The sequence below is a fragment of the Sardina pilchardus genome, chromosome 1, assembly GCF_963854185.1.
Source record: "Sardina pilchardus chromosome 1, fSarPil1.1, whole genome shotgun sequence".
NCBI classification, from domain to species: domain Eukaryota; kingdom Metazoa; phylum Chordata; class Actinopteri; order Clupeiformes; family Clupeidae; genus Sardina; species Sardina pilchardus.
Genome location: NC_084994.1, coordinates 22,731,516 through 22,747,604, shown reverse-complemented (window position 1 = coordinate 22,747,604; position 16,089 = coordinate 22,731,516). Strand labels below are relative to the sequence as shown.

General features: G+C 41.6%; 1 protein-coding gene across 1 annotated transcript; it reads left to right on the top strand.

Moving 5' to 3' along the window:
- The first annotated feature begins 6,214 nt into the window (after nt 1-6,214).
- On the top strand, nt 6,215-14,817 carry LOC134077371 (NACHT, LRR and PYD domains-containing protein 12-like). The gene is made up of 11 exons (XM_062532936.1): nt 6,215-6,586; nt 6,672-6,764; nt 7,082-8,681; nt 8,852-9,028; nt 9,221-9,391; nt 9,549-9,722; nt 10,162-10,335; nt 10,519-10,692; nt 10,775-10,954; nt 11,516-11,562; nt 13,428-14,817. Exons 1-11 carry the CDS (start codon nt 6,319-6,321, stop codon nt 13,952-13,954), a joined length of 3,585 nt encoding a protein of 1,194 aa, XP_062388920.1. The 5' UTR covers nt 6,215-6,318; the 3' UTR covers nt 13,955-14,817.
- Nucleotides 14,818-16,089: the final 1,272 nt, after the last annotated feature.

Genomic DNA, 16,089 nt, shown 5'->3' with positions numbered 1-16,089 from the left:
ACGGGCTGCACTTCCTGCAGGTCAGACAGACGCACACGCAGCGAGCCAGTGATCGTAGATGTGATGGGGGTGGTGTGTTAGTGATGTTCTCCCCTTCCCTGTGAAACACTTACCAATACCATGCTTTGCGTGCAAATAAGCGTACGCCTGTCGGTTTTTGAGACGGACGTGCCATACTTCATAAAGGTCCAACGCACACAGAGAGACTCTGATGTGGCATTTGTGTGATGGTGTAGTCTGTAACGGAGGGCATGTTTGTGTTGTGAAGTTTGTCACTTTTGTGACAGAGAATGCACTACCATATTGGTTTAGTACATTCCTTTTCATGTTATTTCTCAGATTTTTTCGATTAAAACCTTTCTAAAAAATAAATTAGTACCATTTTAATGAAGTTGTTTATTTCTCTCTTCCAGAATTACAAGAGGACAGTGAAAAGGTATGGATACTTTACTTTACCCATTCACACTTGTTTTAGCATGCAGATCATGTATAAAGTTTACATCAGTGTCTCTCTCTCTCTATCTCTGTGTACATTAATTTTACTACAGAGTATGGCAAGTCAACCAGAGCCCAGAGAAGAGTTATGACTCCCTGATTGAGGTCCCCAAACATGTGGGCAACCTGAAGTTCAGGGTCTGGGAGAAGATGAAGGAGATCTGTCCTTATTGTAAGTACTGATGGTGTGTGTGTGTGTGTGTGTGTGTGTGTGTGTGTGTGTGTGTGTGGCATTCCGTCTCCTCACCTTCTAAGTCTTCCATCATACTTCTTCTTCACTCCTGTGTGGTTCAGCCCACCGGTCGATTTCCGAAACCTAATGTGGTCCTTGAGCCAAAAGGTTTGCCCACCCCTGCGCTAACGTCAAAATTATTCAGTATTATAGTATCTTTCCCCTTTCTTTCATATAAATGTTATCTCTCCTTCTCCTTACTTACTCATGCCCCTCTTTCATAACTCTTTCCTTTCTTCCACCCTTTTCTTTTCACCTCTCTCTCTCTCTCCCTCTCTCACCTCCCTCTCTCTCTCTCTCTCTCTCTCTCAGCTCCAGTGACCCTTGACCCCAACACTGCTGGCCCCTTCCTGTTAGTCTCTGGTGACCTCACCAGTGTCCGGGACAGCGGCGTTGACCTCGACGCTGACGGTGACATCCCTGACACCGACGACGACCACCGCCTCCCGGACAACCCGGAGCGCTTCACCAGCTGCGGCGAGATGCTGGGCTGCGAGGTCATTTCCACTTCCGGGTCGTCGCAGCGGCAGCCCCTCCTCCGCGGCCGCGGCTCCTCGGGCCTCGGATTCTCGGGTCTCTCGGGATTCGGCCGCGGAGTACGCCGGCGTCCCGCCGGCGCGGACGTGGAGAACCCCGACGGTGCGTCCGGTGGCTGTGCGTCCTGGGTGGTGGACGTGGGCGACAACGGCAACTGGATGGTGGGCGTGGCGCGCCGCTCCGTCTCCAGGAAGTCGCTGGTGGCCGCGTGCCCCGAGAACGGCTGCTGGGCGCTGTCGCTGCGCCGGGGTCGCTACGAGGCACTGGAGGCCCCCGCCGTCCCCCTCCCGCTGTCCTGCCCCGGCGCACAGGGTCAAGGGTCGGCCGACATCGCCGCGGCAACCCCGGGGCCGCGGAGGGTCAAGGTGCGCGTGAGCCGCGAGTCCGGCCGCGTCTGCTTCACCGACGCCGACCGCCACACGTACCTGCACACCTTCTCCCAGACGGCCGCCGCCGCCGCCGGCGAGACGCTCCAGCCGTACTTCTCCACCGCCTGCCACCGACGCTACCCGCTCAGGGTGCTGCCGGCCACCGTCACCGTGACGAAGAGCCGCGAGGGCCCAGGAGGAGAGGACGAGGAAGACGAGGAAGAAGAGGAGGACTAAGAGGATGAAAGACCCAGAAAAAAGGACAAATGACTCGGTACACATCAGTCAAAAAGCACCACCTTGTGTCCGACTACCTGACCATACATGAGTGCACGTCTAAAGGAGGAACATAACTCCTACAAAACAACACTAGAGACTACCTTTCCAAGGCAATTACATTATAAAATATTCAGACGACACAATCATTCTAGTCTTCTATAAGCGGTCTAGTCTGTCCTTCTCCCTATTTTAGCGACATCAAATATTTCTGTGAGTGGTGAGTGAAGAACCACCTGACACTTTATACATCTAAAACAAAATAAATTATTTTTTATCCAAAAAATGTGGCCTCCCATGATCAGGTGGTAATCAGCTACCACAATATTGAGCAGGTAACATCCTTTAAGTATCTGGGTATTCATATAGATAACTTGCTAAAATGGAGCACACATGTAGATTATCTGTGGGCCAAACTGAACCAGCGTTTACATTTTCTTAGGAGACCAGGGCTGCCAATTCTCATGCTTTGAGCGTAACAGTCACGCAATTTGACCCATTCTCACACCACACGCCATACTCACGCAAAATATTTCCCCATTCAGTGCGCTATATATATATATTTTTTCATTATGATAAACTTTGGTCATTGCCTTGCCGTAGTTCGAGCTCTGATTGACTGACAGCAATAACCAATCCATCAGTCCTTTGTGCCTAAATCTCACCAACCACTGAAGGCATCACGCAATATAAACCAATCAGAAGCAACGTAAGCCTGTTTGATGCTCATTGAGCTCAATGCAAATCAAACAGGCTAATAGGCCTACTGGAAAAAGGACTGTGCCAATCTCTAATTATGGTGAAGGGTATGTGATGATGTGGGGCTATTTTAATTTCAACGGCCAAGGGAACTTTATCAGGATGCATAATATCCTGGATCCATGAAATAGCTGGCCTTTAAAAATAAAAATCTGCCTGCCCCTATGTTAACCCTATGTGTTAAATTCCCATAGGGTTACATAGGGGGTCAAATACTTCCTTCCCTTAGCATTTAAGGAAAACATTTATTTATTTACGATACATTCTTCAATCACAAAGAAAATTGGTGTCCTTGGCGGTTTTATTTGTACTCATTTTCTGAATTAAGGCATTAAGATCAATTGTCAAATGATGATTTTATATTCCTGTTTTAGCATGGTATCAAATACATATGCTCCTCACTATATCTGGGCTTAGGGGCCTCCCAGAGAAAAAAGTTCAGGCTCAGGATTTTTTTTACTATCACCCCTGGAAGTCTCAATCCTCTAATGGTGCAGTAACAATAGTTTATCTCACCCAGAAAACATTTACAGTGAGTGAGCTCACAATCACACACATTCATGACATGCTCTGTCTCTGTATTGTTCTGTCTGTATAGTTGAAAGAATACCTTCTTAAATTGAATTTAAACTGGGACTGAACCTCTATTTTTTTTGGTCTTGGTCTCGTCTCGACTTTGTCTTGACTCAGTCTGTCTCGGCCTTGGTCTCGTCTTGGTCTCGGTCTTGATACCCTCTGGTCTTGGTAGTGTCTTGGTCTCGGTTTAGGCGGTCTTGACTACAAGTCTTCATATCACCACTTAGTTCTATGGCTCTATGTTTAATCACATCGAATTAGCAAGTATTTCCTCCTGGTGGCAGAAACGTTTGTTTTTGTTGCTACAGCAACCTGTCAGATCTGTTACTAATGTGATCCAGTCTGAACAGAGCCATATCCGATTTGAATAGATATGACAGAGAAGGAATCAGATTTGAATCAGATTCGTCTGCAGTCTGAACGCAGCCTAAGGACTTTCAGACTGACTGAGGGGCAGACAGAATGACTGACTGATTTATTGATTGATTGATTGATTGATTAAAATATTTAACAAATTAGGACTAGCACGGTTCATACAGGGAAAAGCTGTAGTAGTGGCTAACTGCCTCACTCTTAATCATGCCTGCTATTTAGAGCAAAACAGCTATAAGGCAAACCATTCACAATTGTATAGCTACTGTATAGTCCAAATTTGTTTTACCTGGTCCTGTTCTACCACAATGCACAGGGTTGGGGCTTGGAGTCCAGCCAGACCAATTAAATGAAACTCTTGGTGTCCTGGGTGTGTTGTTTTGTATTATCATCATTAGTGTATGTCATAATTTAGATGCCAGAATGAGAAACACATGCACGCAAGCACAAACGGCAACACAAACGCACAAACACAAACACAGCTCACACATTAAACGTTCTCTTTTTAAGAAAAATATGAATATACTGTAACAAATATGCTTTGGATATCCTCTGGGAACTGATCACATCACTCCGATTCTTAAATCTCTGCACTGGCTTCCAGTATAATTGTACCTGATCCTGTTCTACCACATCGAGTTTGGCTTATATTAGCAAAGGAATCCAGTCAAACCAACACAATGTCGTCTTGACTTCAGACTTCATAAACACAGTATTTACATATGTGCATATTCATGATTTACCGGCTATCTTTGTTTGCACGACAGAGGCCACCCTTGAACACCTCACACAGTGCAAAGTAGGAACAGCCTTGGAAACTCGGTAAGTAGTATTATAATTTGCTGAGTGTAAAGGATATGGGTCTACAGGTTTTGCCATTTTCAAACAAAAACCTTTCACCTCTGATATATGGGATACAGACCAGATTTGTGATTTAGACAAGATAATCATTGAATCAATTCAACAAACCATGTTGCCCCCATTTTTATTGTGCATAGAGTTTTTTTCTGTGCATGGTCTCTGTTTCAAACCTGTTGTGGAACTGTAATTGCCCTAACGAGTAGCAGCTTTGCTCAAATGGGCAATTATTTAATAATTGGCAATTTGATCATTTGATTCATGATTAAAATTGGTTATTAGGTTACAAGTGAGTAATGCTAAGTTTAATGGTAACTTTACCTTATTGGGCATTGTTTGGTTTGGTTTCTGAACCTGCCATTGCAAATCCATGCTTTTCTAATTATTAGTAAAAAAAAAACCACACACACATGTGTGTGAGTGTGTGTGTGTGTGTGTGTGTGTGTGTGTGTGTGTGTGTGTGTGTGTGTGTGTGTGTGTGTGTGTGTGTGTGTGTATGTGTGTGTGTGTGTGTGTGTGTGTGTGTGTGTTTGTTTAACTGTAACAAATGTGTTGTGGATATCTATTGAGGGATAAATGTGCTGTTTAGTCTCACTGGTCTCTCTTCCACGTCATCTAATATTTCCTTGTTTTTTTGTATATGATGTTAAATATGTTGATGGAAACAAAAGTATTACGTAAAACACTATGTACACATACACATGTGAGAGCAGTTATGTTATTTGTCAATGGCTATCATACACTCTGGTTGTGAGACTCATTGTGGTTTCATATGTCTGTGATTATCTGGAATAATCAGGTTTTTATTTGTACCTTCTGTGGAAAAGAGCTTCCTCTTCAAGGACAGAAATAAATGACTCATGCAGTACATCTATTATACGCAGTCCTGTTCTACCACAATGCTGTGGGTTGGACTCAATTGTTTAAAAGAATCCAGCCAAACCACCATAATGAGCTCTCAGCTTTGACTTCAGACATGTTGCCTACTGTATATACAAGTATTAATTCAGGACCAAACATGAATGTGTTATATTCACAACATATTCACACAGAGATTTCTAGGTGACCACCAAGTCTCCACTGTAAAGAGATGAGACTACGGGGTTACTTGGATGGTTACCATGTCACAGCATATAACTTGTAAGGTTTTGGCCGAAACAAGTGCTACAATTACTTTCAAAATACTGTAGCGTGGTGTATCCCCTCCCCCTCCTCTCCGAGTCGCGTTAGCCAGCGAGGCTGCAGTATCTACCAGAAAACATATGTTGCTTTCGAAGGCAAGTGCTATATTGTTTTCCTCAGCATCTTAGCATAATGACAGAGAAACGGACTCTGATTTCTAAGCATTTCTAACGTTAAATGACTAGGCCTACTCACCGTTTTTATTTCCCAAACAATTCCTTAGCCTACCTTTTCAAATCGATGACCCACCTCCTCCATATGCACTAACATAACATGCACGAGCATGAACATGCCTTTGTTCGACTGTCATGAATATTTGAAATGTCCATTTACATTAAGTACAAGTAAGTTAGCCAAACTGATGAATCTTAGCTGTCCAGGAGCAAATTACTGTAGGCCTACTACAAACCCTCCCAAACAAGCACAATATGCTTGCCTAGTAGAGCTATTGTTGTTACTTGTGTAAAGAAATAGGTTACAGTGAGGAACAGTCAGGCAAGACATTTCAATTATTCATTGACTTCATTCATTGCACACAGGCGAGACACAGAAATGGACCAGTTCTTCTTAATAGTACTGAGAATATAACAGATTCATGGAGGACAAAGACTAGAGCAATACACTACCCCAAGCATTCAGTGTGTGGCAGACTAAACATCCACAATGGACCCCAGAATGGCTGCAACCCTGAAGGAGGTGATGAGGAACACTCTGGACAATTTCTCAGAGGTCGACTTTAAGAGGTTTAAGCACTACCTACAAGACCAGGCCCTAATACCGTGGGGAAGGTTGGAAAAGGCTGACACAGATGATGCTGTGGACTTGATGGTGCAGGTGTACAGCATGGAGGCTGGGGCCATCATGTTGACCATCTTGCAGAAGATGAACCACAACCAGCTGGCCATGGACTTGGAGAGGGAGCTGGGAAAAAGTAAGTCAATTACATTACATTACATTACTTCCCCTCACCCTCCATCTTTCTATTTACAGTCTATTCCTCTCTGTCTTTCTCTAAGTGGGAGACCAGCAATTTTCTCCGGTTAGCTGCACAAGCATCAGCCCTCTCTCTAGCAGTTTTGGAGGAGCACCTGTGCTACAGCGTGGACGGGGTAATGCCACTTTGACAGTATTTATATTTCAATATTTCATATACAAGTTCTGGAAAACGTGCAGTGGTCTTCTAATGTTGTCCAGAGCTGCATTTTGTGGTTGTATCTTATTAAAGACCAAAATAAATACAACACATTTATATATAATATACATAACACAAGAGAAACCTACGTGCACGACTGTACATGCAACTGTCTTATATTAAAAACAGGGCATCATACAACTTGAACAATCACGTTTTACCTCAAATACTTTGCTCAATATTTCTCCCAGTAATTGCAGTTTCACCATATTCCATCTTGATTGTTCTTTAAAGATTACCATATATCACAGAAAGTTCAGTGGAAGAAATCAATCCAGTTGAAGCTTCAGAGGCACCTACAAGACACATTTTCAATGATACATCAAGAGACTGGAGACTACAGAGTACAAGATATCTACTCTGAGCTTTACATTGTAGAGGGCCGGACAGGAGGGGTACACTGTACACATGAAGTGTCAACACTTAACATGAGACAAATTGGAAGGGTATCCAGCTCTGAAGATGAACAAGTTTTATTGGGACAACTGTTCACACACAGGCCTGCCACAAAAGTTTTGACTTTGGGAATTGCTGGTGTTGGAAAAACTGTTGCGGTGCAGAAGTTTGTCATGGACTGGGCTGAAGAAAAAACAAATCAAGACATAGACTTTGTTTTTGTTCTTCTATTTCGAGAGCTGAATTTGAAGAAAAAAAATCAGTACAACCTTCTTGGTCTTCTTCTTGCATTCTACACTGGTTTGAGAGGTTTGAAGAATGTCGATGAACTCAGTGAATGCAAAATGCTTTTTGTCCTTGATGGTTTGGATGAGAGCAAACTCCAGCTAGACTTTGAAAACTGCATCAGTGAGCTTGATGAGAAGTCTTCTGTGGACATTCTCATAGCAAGCCTCATTAGTGGCATGCTACTACCCTCTGCACTCATCTGGGTTACAACCAGACCAGCAGCAGCCAGTCTAATCCCACGTGAGTGCTTCAACTTGGTGACAGAAGTACGAGGATTCAATGACCCCCAGAAAATTGAGTTTTTTCAGAAGAACGTCAAGAACCCAGAAAACTCCAACAGGGTCATTAATCATGTCAAAAACAACAGAAGCCTACACATCATGTGTCACATACCAATATTCTGTCGCATTCTAGCCAGTGTGTTAGAGGAAATACTAGATCAGAGCAAAGGCGTTCCACCGCAAACCTTGACTGAAATATACACACTGTTCAGTGTTTTTCAAATCACCAGAATGAATGAGAAATACTTGAAGAAGAGGAATGCAAAGGAGAAAGGGCAGTTCCTTGTTAAGCTTGGGAAATTGGCATTCAAGCATCTGAAGAATGGTACCTTGATATTCTACAAGAAGGATCTCAAGAAGTGTAAACTCAGTCAAAAATCTGGAGCTCTGGAGTCTGGCGTGTGCACACAGATCTTCAAAAAGGAATCTGCCATAACTGGAGAGAACATTTTCAGCTTTGTGCACCTCAGTGTACAGGAATTCCTGGCAGCTCTTTATGTTCTTCATAAAGGTGTTCAGTGGGTGAATCCCTTTCTCAAGACAAGGGCACAGAAGATGAGTTGGCTCTTTACACACACAAGGTTTGACCTTTACAGGTTTGCGGTGGAAAATGCTCTCGAGAGCCAGAACGGGCATTTGGATCTTTTTGTGCGTTTCCTTCTTGGCCTTGCTCCGATGTTGGAGCCTAAAATCAAATCTCCCCTGACTATGATGCTGCCACAGTTAGCCGTCAGAGAAGTGAGCATCAACAAAACAATTCAATTCATCAAACAGAAGATTAGGGAAGACATTTCACCAGAGAGGATCATCAACCTCTTCCACTGTTTGAATGAGCTAGGGGACAGCTCACTGGTAGAGGAAATCAACAGGTAAGTAAGACTATTTTATAGCTGAAATAAATAATAATCAATGTAACCAATGCTATTCAGTGGCCTGACACTATAGGCAAACCGTCAAACAGGACATAATGAGTTTCACTCACACTAAGCAGATATGATTTTGTCTGTCACTCAATATGCCTGCCCAATATGCTACCCAGGTACATAAACTTGGCAGATGAGGAGAGAGACCTGACTCCAGCCCAATGTTCAGCTCTGGCTTATCTGCTGCTGATGTCAACTGAAGACATGACTGCATTTGATCAAAAGAATTACCTAAGATCAGAGGAAGGGCTAAACAGAATGCTCCCTGTAGTGAAAGTCTCAGTGAGAGTTTGGTGAGTGAAACATTGGTCATCTTAATAAACAGTTAGCATTTTAGGAGTGGTCTCTGACATGCCTTTGAATAGGGCAAATACTTTGTTTTTAACTCAGAGTATATGAACATGAAAGCACATCCAAAATGTAATAATACACAGAGTCAAAGTAACAGGATACAAAATGTAATCTTTAACAATGTTGTTAAACAGGCTAAATCGGTGCAACCTCTCTAAAGCAAGCTGTAAAATGATGGCATCAGTGCTGCAAGAGTCTTCCCGTTTGAAAGAGCTGGACATGAGTGAAAATGACCTGCAGGATGAAGGAGTGGAGCTGCTCTGTGTGGGACTAAGAGATCCACAATGCAAGCTGGAGACACTGAGGTCAGTTATATATCAGAAAGACTTCATAAATGAAATTCAAAAGCAATTTCTCTTTCACTTCCCCCTAAAAAAGAGTATATCCTGGCTTCATGTGATGGAGCAAGACTCCAAAAACACATTATAATGTATTTTTACATTTGTACAACTGTTTAAACAGGCTGAGTCAGTGTCACCTCTCTAAAGCAAGCTGTGAGATGATAGCATCAGTGCTGCAGAGGACACCTTCCCATCTGAGAGAACTGGACATGAGTGGCAATGACCTGCACGATGAAGGAGTGGAGCTGCTCTGTGAGGGACTAAGAGATCCACAATGCAAGCTGAAGACACTGAGGTCAACTTTTGTTTGTTTCCTTTTTAATATCTATTTTAGTGGCAGTAGGGGTACAGTAGGGGCTTGTACCTATGTCTCTACCAAAAGTAATATCAGAAAGGAAACGTTTTTGGAGTGTGACCTCTTTTGACTTTTGTGAATCACAAGAAAAGGGAAAGCATGGTCTTTGCATACTTTCACATTGTATTATAATTTATAAACAGAAAATATTTCTTATTTATATGTCAAAATGACATCTAGATATCATATCAAGCAGATTATACAAATAGGCAGACTGCCTCAAAGTGTCTGACAGGCATTACGTCAGCATGATTTTTTGTTTTCTTTACATAAAAGCACATTGTTATTCAGAGTCCAAATATGGATGTAATGCACAGTATAAATTGATTTAAATGTCAGTGTTCAAAGCATCATATTTGAAAGGCAACTGATTTTCCAGGTTATACCAGTGTCACATCTCCAAAGCAAGCTGTAAAACAATGGCATTAGTACTGCAAAGGACAACCTCCTATCTCAGAGAACTGGACATGAGTAAAAATGACCTTCAAGACGAAGGAGTGGATCTGCTCTCTGTCGGATTAAGAGATTCACAATGCAAGCTGGAGACACTGAGGTCAGTTATGACATTTAAATACCCAGGAGGTGACAAATGAAATTCACAATTTCATTTCACAGTTATGATTTTTGTTTGTGTCTACTGTGTGTGTGGTTGTGTGCACCTATGTGTGTACCCATCTATGACCAATATAATATCAGACTCCTTTCTAACTATTACATTGACTGTATTTTTAAACAGACTAAATTGGTGCAACCTCTCTAAAGCAAGCTGTGCATTTATGGCATCAGTGCTGCAGAGGACACCTTCCCATCTGAGAGAACTGGACATGAGTGAAAATGACCTGAAGGATAAAGGAGTGGAGCTGCTCTGTGTGGGAATAAGAGATCCACAATGCAAGCTGGAGACACTGAGGTCAGTTACCTGAAACAATATAATCTTGTTTAATTAATAATATTATCTTTGTCTATTTTGAGACGATAATATTTTGTTTCAGGCTGTCTGCCTGTCTGATTACACACAAGGGCTATTCTTCCTTGGCCTCTGCCCTTAAATCAAATCCCTCCTACCTGAATTGTTTGGATCTGAGCTACAACCCTGGAGACCCAGGAGACCCAGGGGTCATAGAGCTGGTGGGCATACTGAATGATCCCAACTGCAAACTAGAAACTTTCAGGTGAATACTGTCTGTTTACATGGGTGCAAATAACTTTTAGATATAATGTCAGTCACAGCCTGCTTCAGTCAGGTCTTGTGCTGCTGTCTCAATCAAACCCACCTATATCTGTGTATGTGACTGAAGTCAGATAACATCTAAGTTCCAATCATTCCAAGCATTAGCCATGTTAATCCCTTGTTAAGTTCACCTGTACCTTATTAGTGGGCTTGCTGTAAAGTTAGCATTGTTAGCCTAGTTAGCAGAGTTAGCATTTTTGCAAGCCCACTCTTGCAGGTCCTCGGACATGCACATTTCTAGTTGTTTCAGTGTCTTCACCTGTGTCTTGTTATCCCGGTGAATTTAAACCCTCTGTCTCCCCTCAGTCTTTGTCAGTCAATAGTCATATTGTATTCTTGTTGTTCAAGTGGTTTGTTAAGTCTCAAGTAAGGATTCTCTTTGTCTTGCCTTGGCTTGCCTTGCCCTGCATTTGGGTCCAACACCCCCAGCAAACCGTGACAACAAACAACTCATACTTTTTAGCCTTAATAATCTGCATTTTCTTCTGTCATCCCTTTTTAGGCATGAACATGGTGGAGAGTACAGAGGTAAACCAGGACTGAGGAAATGTGAGTTATTTTTAAGAGAATGTGAAGAATAACGCATACACACACACACCTAATCATTGTATACTTTGAGGGGGACATTTCCTTCCCAATATTCTACTCAAAATGCAATATATTTAAGCAATATAGCACGAGTGGGAGTGGGTATTGCTGGATGTTCCCACGGGTGTTGTTCGGCTGTAGCCACGAGGTCGGAGGCCGAGTGGCGCAGGCAACAACACCCGTGGGAATATCCAGCAACAACCCACGATCACGAGAGCTATATTGCTTTTATACAACAATTCTACCACTTGTTTTTTGCGCTAATTTCCCATTTTAATGTAAACGTTTAAATCGCTAAAACTGTCTCGGTTGTAGAACTACTTCCTTCCGCCACAAATACGTTCAGGATAAACTGCCGTTACTAGTTCTAAATGGTTGCTATGGCCAAAGGACAGTTGTTAGTTCTATCTCTCCCGTTGTCAAGCAATGTAGCCTAATAAACGTTAGCTCGCATTGCGTCTGGTTTGGACATGCTTTTAGCTTTGAAACATCACTATTTTACTTAGCCTACATGCCATAGAACTAGCTAAAGTCCACCTCCGTCAAATACTATGTTCTGAGCGTCTGCATTTCAGCTTGGATGCAACGTGACAGTTCGTTTAAAACTTCACAATTTCACTTTGTATCACGGAGGGATTTATTATTAGCTGTGAAAAGTCAGAGTTGATTATCGTGGGATATTTCAACTCATGGAACGTCTCTCGGCCAATCAGAAACTTAGCTCCATAGAACATAAATAAACAGCTCCATAGAACCCAATTGTTGTATAGATACTGTATATACTGTACATATCAAATTGTTATAACCACTGTCCTCACAAATTACCTTAACAGTTAGCTAAAATAATAGGGCTATGTAGCCAGCAGCCCATCACATGAAGTTAAAAAGATCTTTTATTTTTTTAATTGTTTATGGGACTCTTAATGTTCCAACACCAATACCAACATTCCATTTGCATGCAGTGTTTGAAAACCGATAAAACATTTTTGTTCTTTCCAGACTGTGGTTTTCTTAGGATGACATTCATTGTCATAACTAATCCAGACACATTTGTCATAACTAATCCACACACTGTCTCAGAACTAATCCATATACATTCACAATTGGCCGTGGGTGTTGGCAATTCTGAAAAGAACAGCGAAAAATCTGATAATTTAACTCTAAATGCATTCCTTTTGTCTGCGAGGTTCACAGAGACAGAAGTTCAGTTCTCAAGCAATAGACCTACACCTTGGCCGTGAGCCACACACAATCGACAGATGGGTCATTCTGAGTCAAATCAGAAAAAATACAGGAAAATGGAGGTTTGCGTGGACATTAGTTTTATGTAAGGTGCTAGCTTATGTAAGAGATAATGTATAGAACGCCACTCACTATTGGGAAATATGTTCCGGCAGTGGCAAACGGGACCCTGACACGCCAGCATATCCCGCTCATTACACGGCTACTTGCCAAACGACAAAATAAACTCCACAAGATATGACTACATGTATTTGTTACAGTGGCTTTTGCTGAGAAACAAACACACACTGAACTTGAATCAGATATTCTTTAGAACACAGCTGATCAACCGTCTGCTTTCACTTCTGAATGAAGTTCCATTGCAAAAACGGACTACTTGGGGAGTGATGTGAATGACACACACACCCTTTTTACTTGACAGTGGTTTGTTATAATTAGCAACGGTCTGTCACAGAGAAATATCAAACCTCCGAACGTTGGGAAGGGCTATTCAAGCCATTTTGCTGTGTGTGTGCAGTCAACACTGTCACTCCTACTTTGATATTTTGATTACAAATTATTCTCTCCTCTCCTCATGTCTACAGATGCGTGTAAGCTCACTCTGGATCCAAAGACAGCACACCGACGCCTCTTTCTCTCTCAGGGGAACAGGACAGTGACACGTGTAAGCGAGGAGCAGCCGTATCCTGACCACCCTGAGAGATTTGACTCCTGGGAACAGGTGCTGTGTAGAGAGGGTCAGTCTGAACGCTGCTACTGGGAGATTGAGTGTAGCGATGACGGGGCGGACATAGCAGTGGCATATAAAGGCATCCAGAGGAAAGGGGAGATTTACAGCAGGTTTGAATGTAACAACAAGTCCTGGAGTCTGAGTTGCTTTGGTAACAGATACACTGCCCACCACAATAATAAGTGGACTGCCATACCGGCCCCCTCCCCATGCTCCAACAGAATAGCAGTGTACCTGGACTGGCCAGCAGGCACTCTGTCATTCTACAGCGTCTCCTCTGACACACTCACCCACCTGCACACATTCCACTCCACATTCACTGAGCCCCTCTACCCTGGGTTTCGATGTTATAACTCAGTGTCGCTATGCCAGATCACATGACATCCTAATCCTGCTGCAGCAGACTCCTATTTGTATATTTACTTATTCATTTGAATAAGTCAAAGTGACTTATACAGTATCAATCATAATTACAATATTGAAAGTGTGGAACTCTTCAGGATGCTGCATGCTAGCCCAGTGGTTAGCCACTATGCTACCAACCATTTGTATACATGATATAACTGTCCTACATGTAAATAGTAAATGGAGTGCATTCATATAGAGTAATGTAACCAATATGTAAATAGTAAATGGACTGTATTTGTATAGTTTTGGGTTCAGTTTGGACTCACTCAGCTGCGTCCCAGTGCCATACATCACAGGAACAACACAAACTCCTGTGCAAACACCAACTTTTTCTTGATTGGAAAAAGACAGTTATTTGACATGTTACATTAAAACATAATTAATCATCATTGTATTGTTTGCAAATTGGTGAACAGGTTTCTATTTCATATTTTGGAATTCATATGAACATTATATTTTTTGTTAATTATTTATAGTGTTTTATGATCTGTATGAGTATGAGTATTTAGTAATTTGAATACATCAAGATTTAAATTATTTAGCTACACTTGATGTCTTTAACAGCATCAGATTTGTGGTGTGTAAGTAGGCCTAAAATTGAGTGCCTGTCACTTTAATAATATTGTGAATGTCTCACATTTTAGGCTGGTGGAAAATAGTTTAGCATAGTGCAATTGCAATGATACATGGATTAAATGTTTGCTATGTATGTCATTAGATAAGCTTATGTATTCAGTCATTATTCAATGGTATACTAAAAATCTATGTGAAAAAAATAACTTCTTACTGTTCTCAGGTCAAATATTTATATGTGATTAAAATGCGATTGATTTTGATTAATTAATTACAAAGGTTCTAATTAATTCGATTATTTTTTTTAATCGAGTCCCAGCCCTAGATAAAATAAATGTTCAGAAACTAACAAGTCAAAGAAAATCTTTCTGGAATGAGATCAATGAAGAGATAAGTGTCTCACAATGTGTCATTTCAAATGAGTAAATGCACCATAGTTTATCTTTTATTTCTTTGTTGTTCAGGCTACATTCACAGATAGCCTACATGAATAGAATATAGGAACAGGAAAATGTCTAGAATCCATTGTTTATTGCGACTGCAAGATTGGTAGCTCAATTAACAATGATGTGACTTCTATTCTGTGATATGCCAGTGTGGCATATCCCTATTCAACATGAGTCCTAACCTTAGTTAAAAGATTACAGAAGCTAGATTTAGCTGTGACCATATCCTGGGTAATATCTTAACAGTTAACGTACAGTAGGCTATGCTATTAACACACATTAGAATCCGCATGTGAAAGCCTAGTCACCAGTTGTAGCCTAGTTGCCAGTTTGAGTGGCTATCTATTTTGCCTACTCTGCACAATGAAAAAAGTTTTGTGTACGTTCCTTTTGTTCTTGGTGGCATAGCTGATCTACAAAGCACAATAAGGGCAAAAATGTGCATGCCTAAGGGCAAAGGGAATATTACCATGTTGGTAACACTTTATATTAAGACACACATATACACCATTAGTTAGCTGCTTACTAACATGTGTATTAGTAGCATACTAACCATTTGTTAGTCATTATAAGTCACTAATTAATACCTTATTCTGCAAGACCTTATTCTTACCTTACTAGACTCTTAATTAAGAATTCCCCCTATGTAAACTCCTAATTACCCTTTATTCGTATTGTTATTAAGTAAGTTGTTGCATATTAATTATGACTTAAATATTCATTGCTCAGTATGGGGCTTGTACAATAGTACAATACAATACAAGCGTCAAAGGACTGTCGTTTTTGAACCATTAGTGATTTAAGCAATAAGCCCCGAGAGGCCGTGCTTTATACTGTAGGCTATAGGCCTAATCGAACAGCTAAGGGGCGTTGTTAGGCACAACGCATATAAAGCACAGACTCGAGTGGCTTATTGCTTTTCTAAAACGGTTACCACGTCGATCTAGCAAGATTTCATGAAACAAAGGCACAGCAATGAAAAAGTAACGATGTATTCATAGATAATCATTCTTCCGCCAAGAAATATATTCCCTCCATATGAATGGTTGCCATGCAACAACGAGACGCAGCCAATCTAACTTGTGTGCT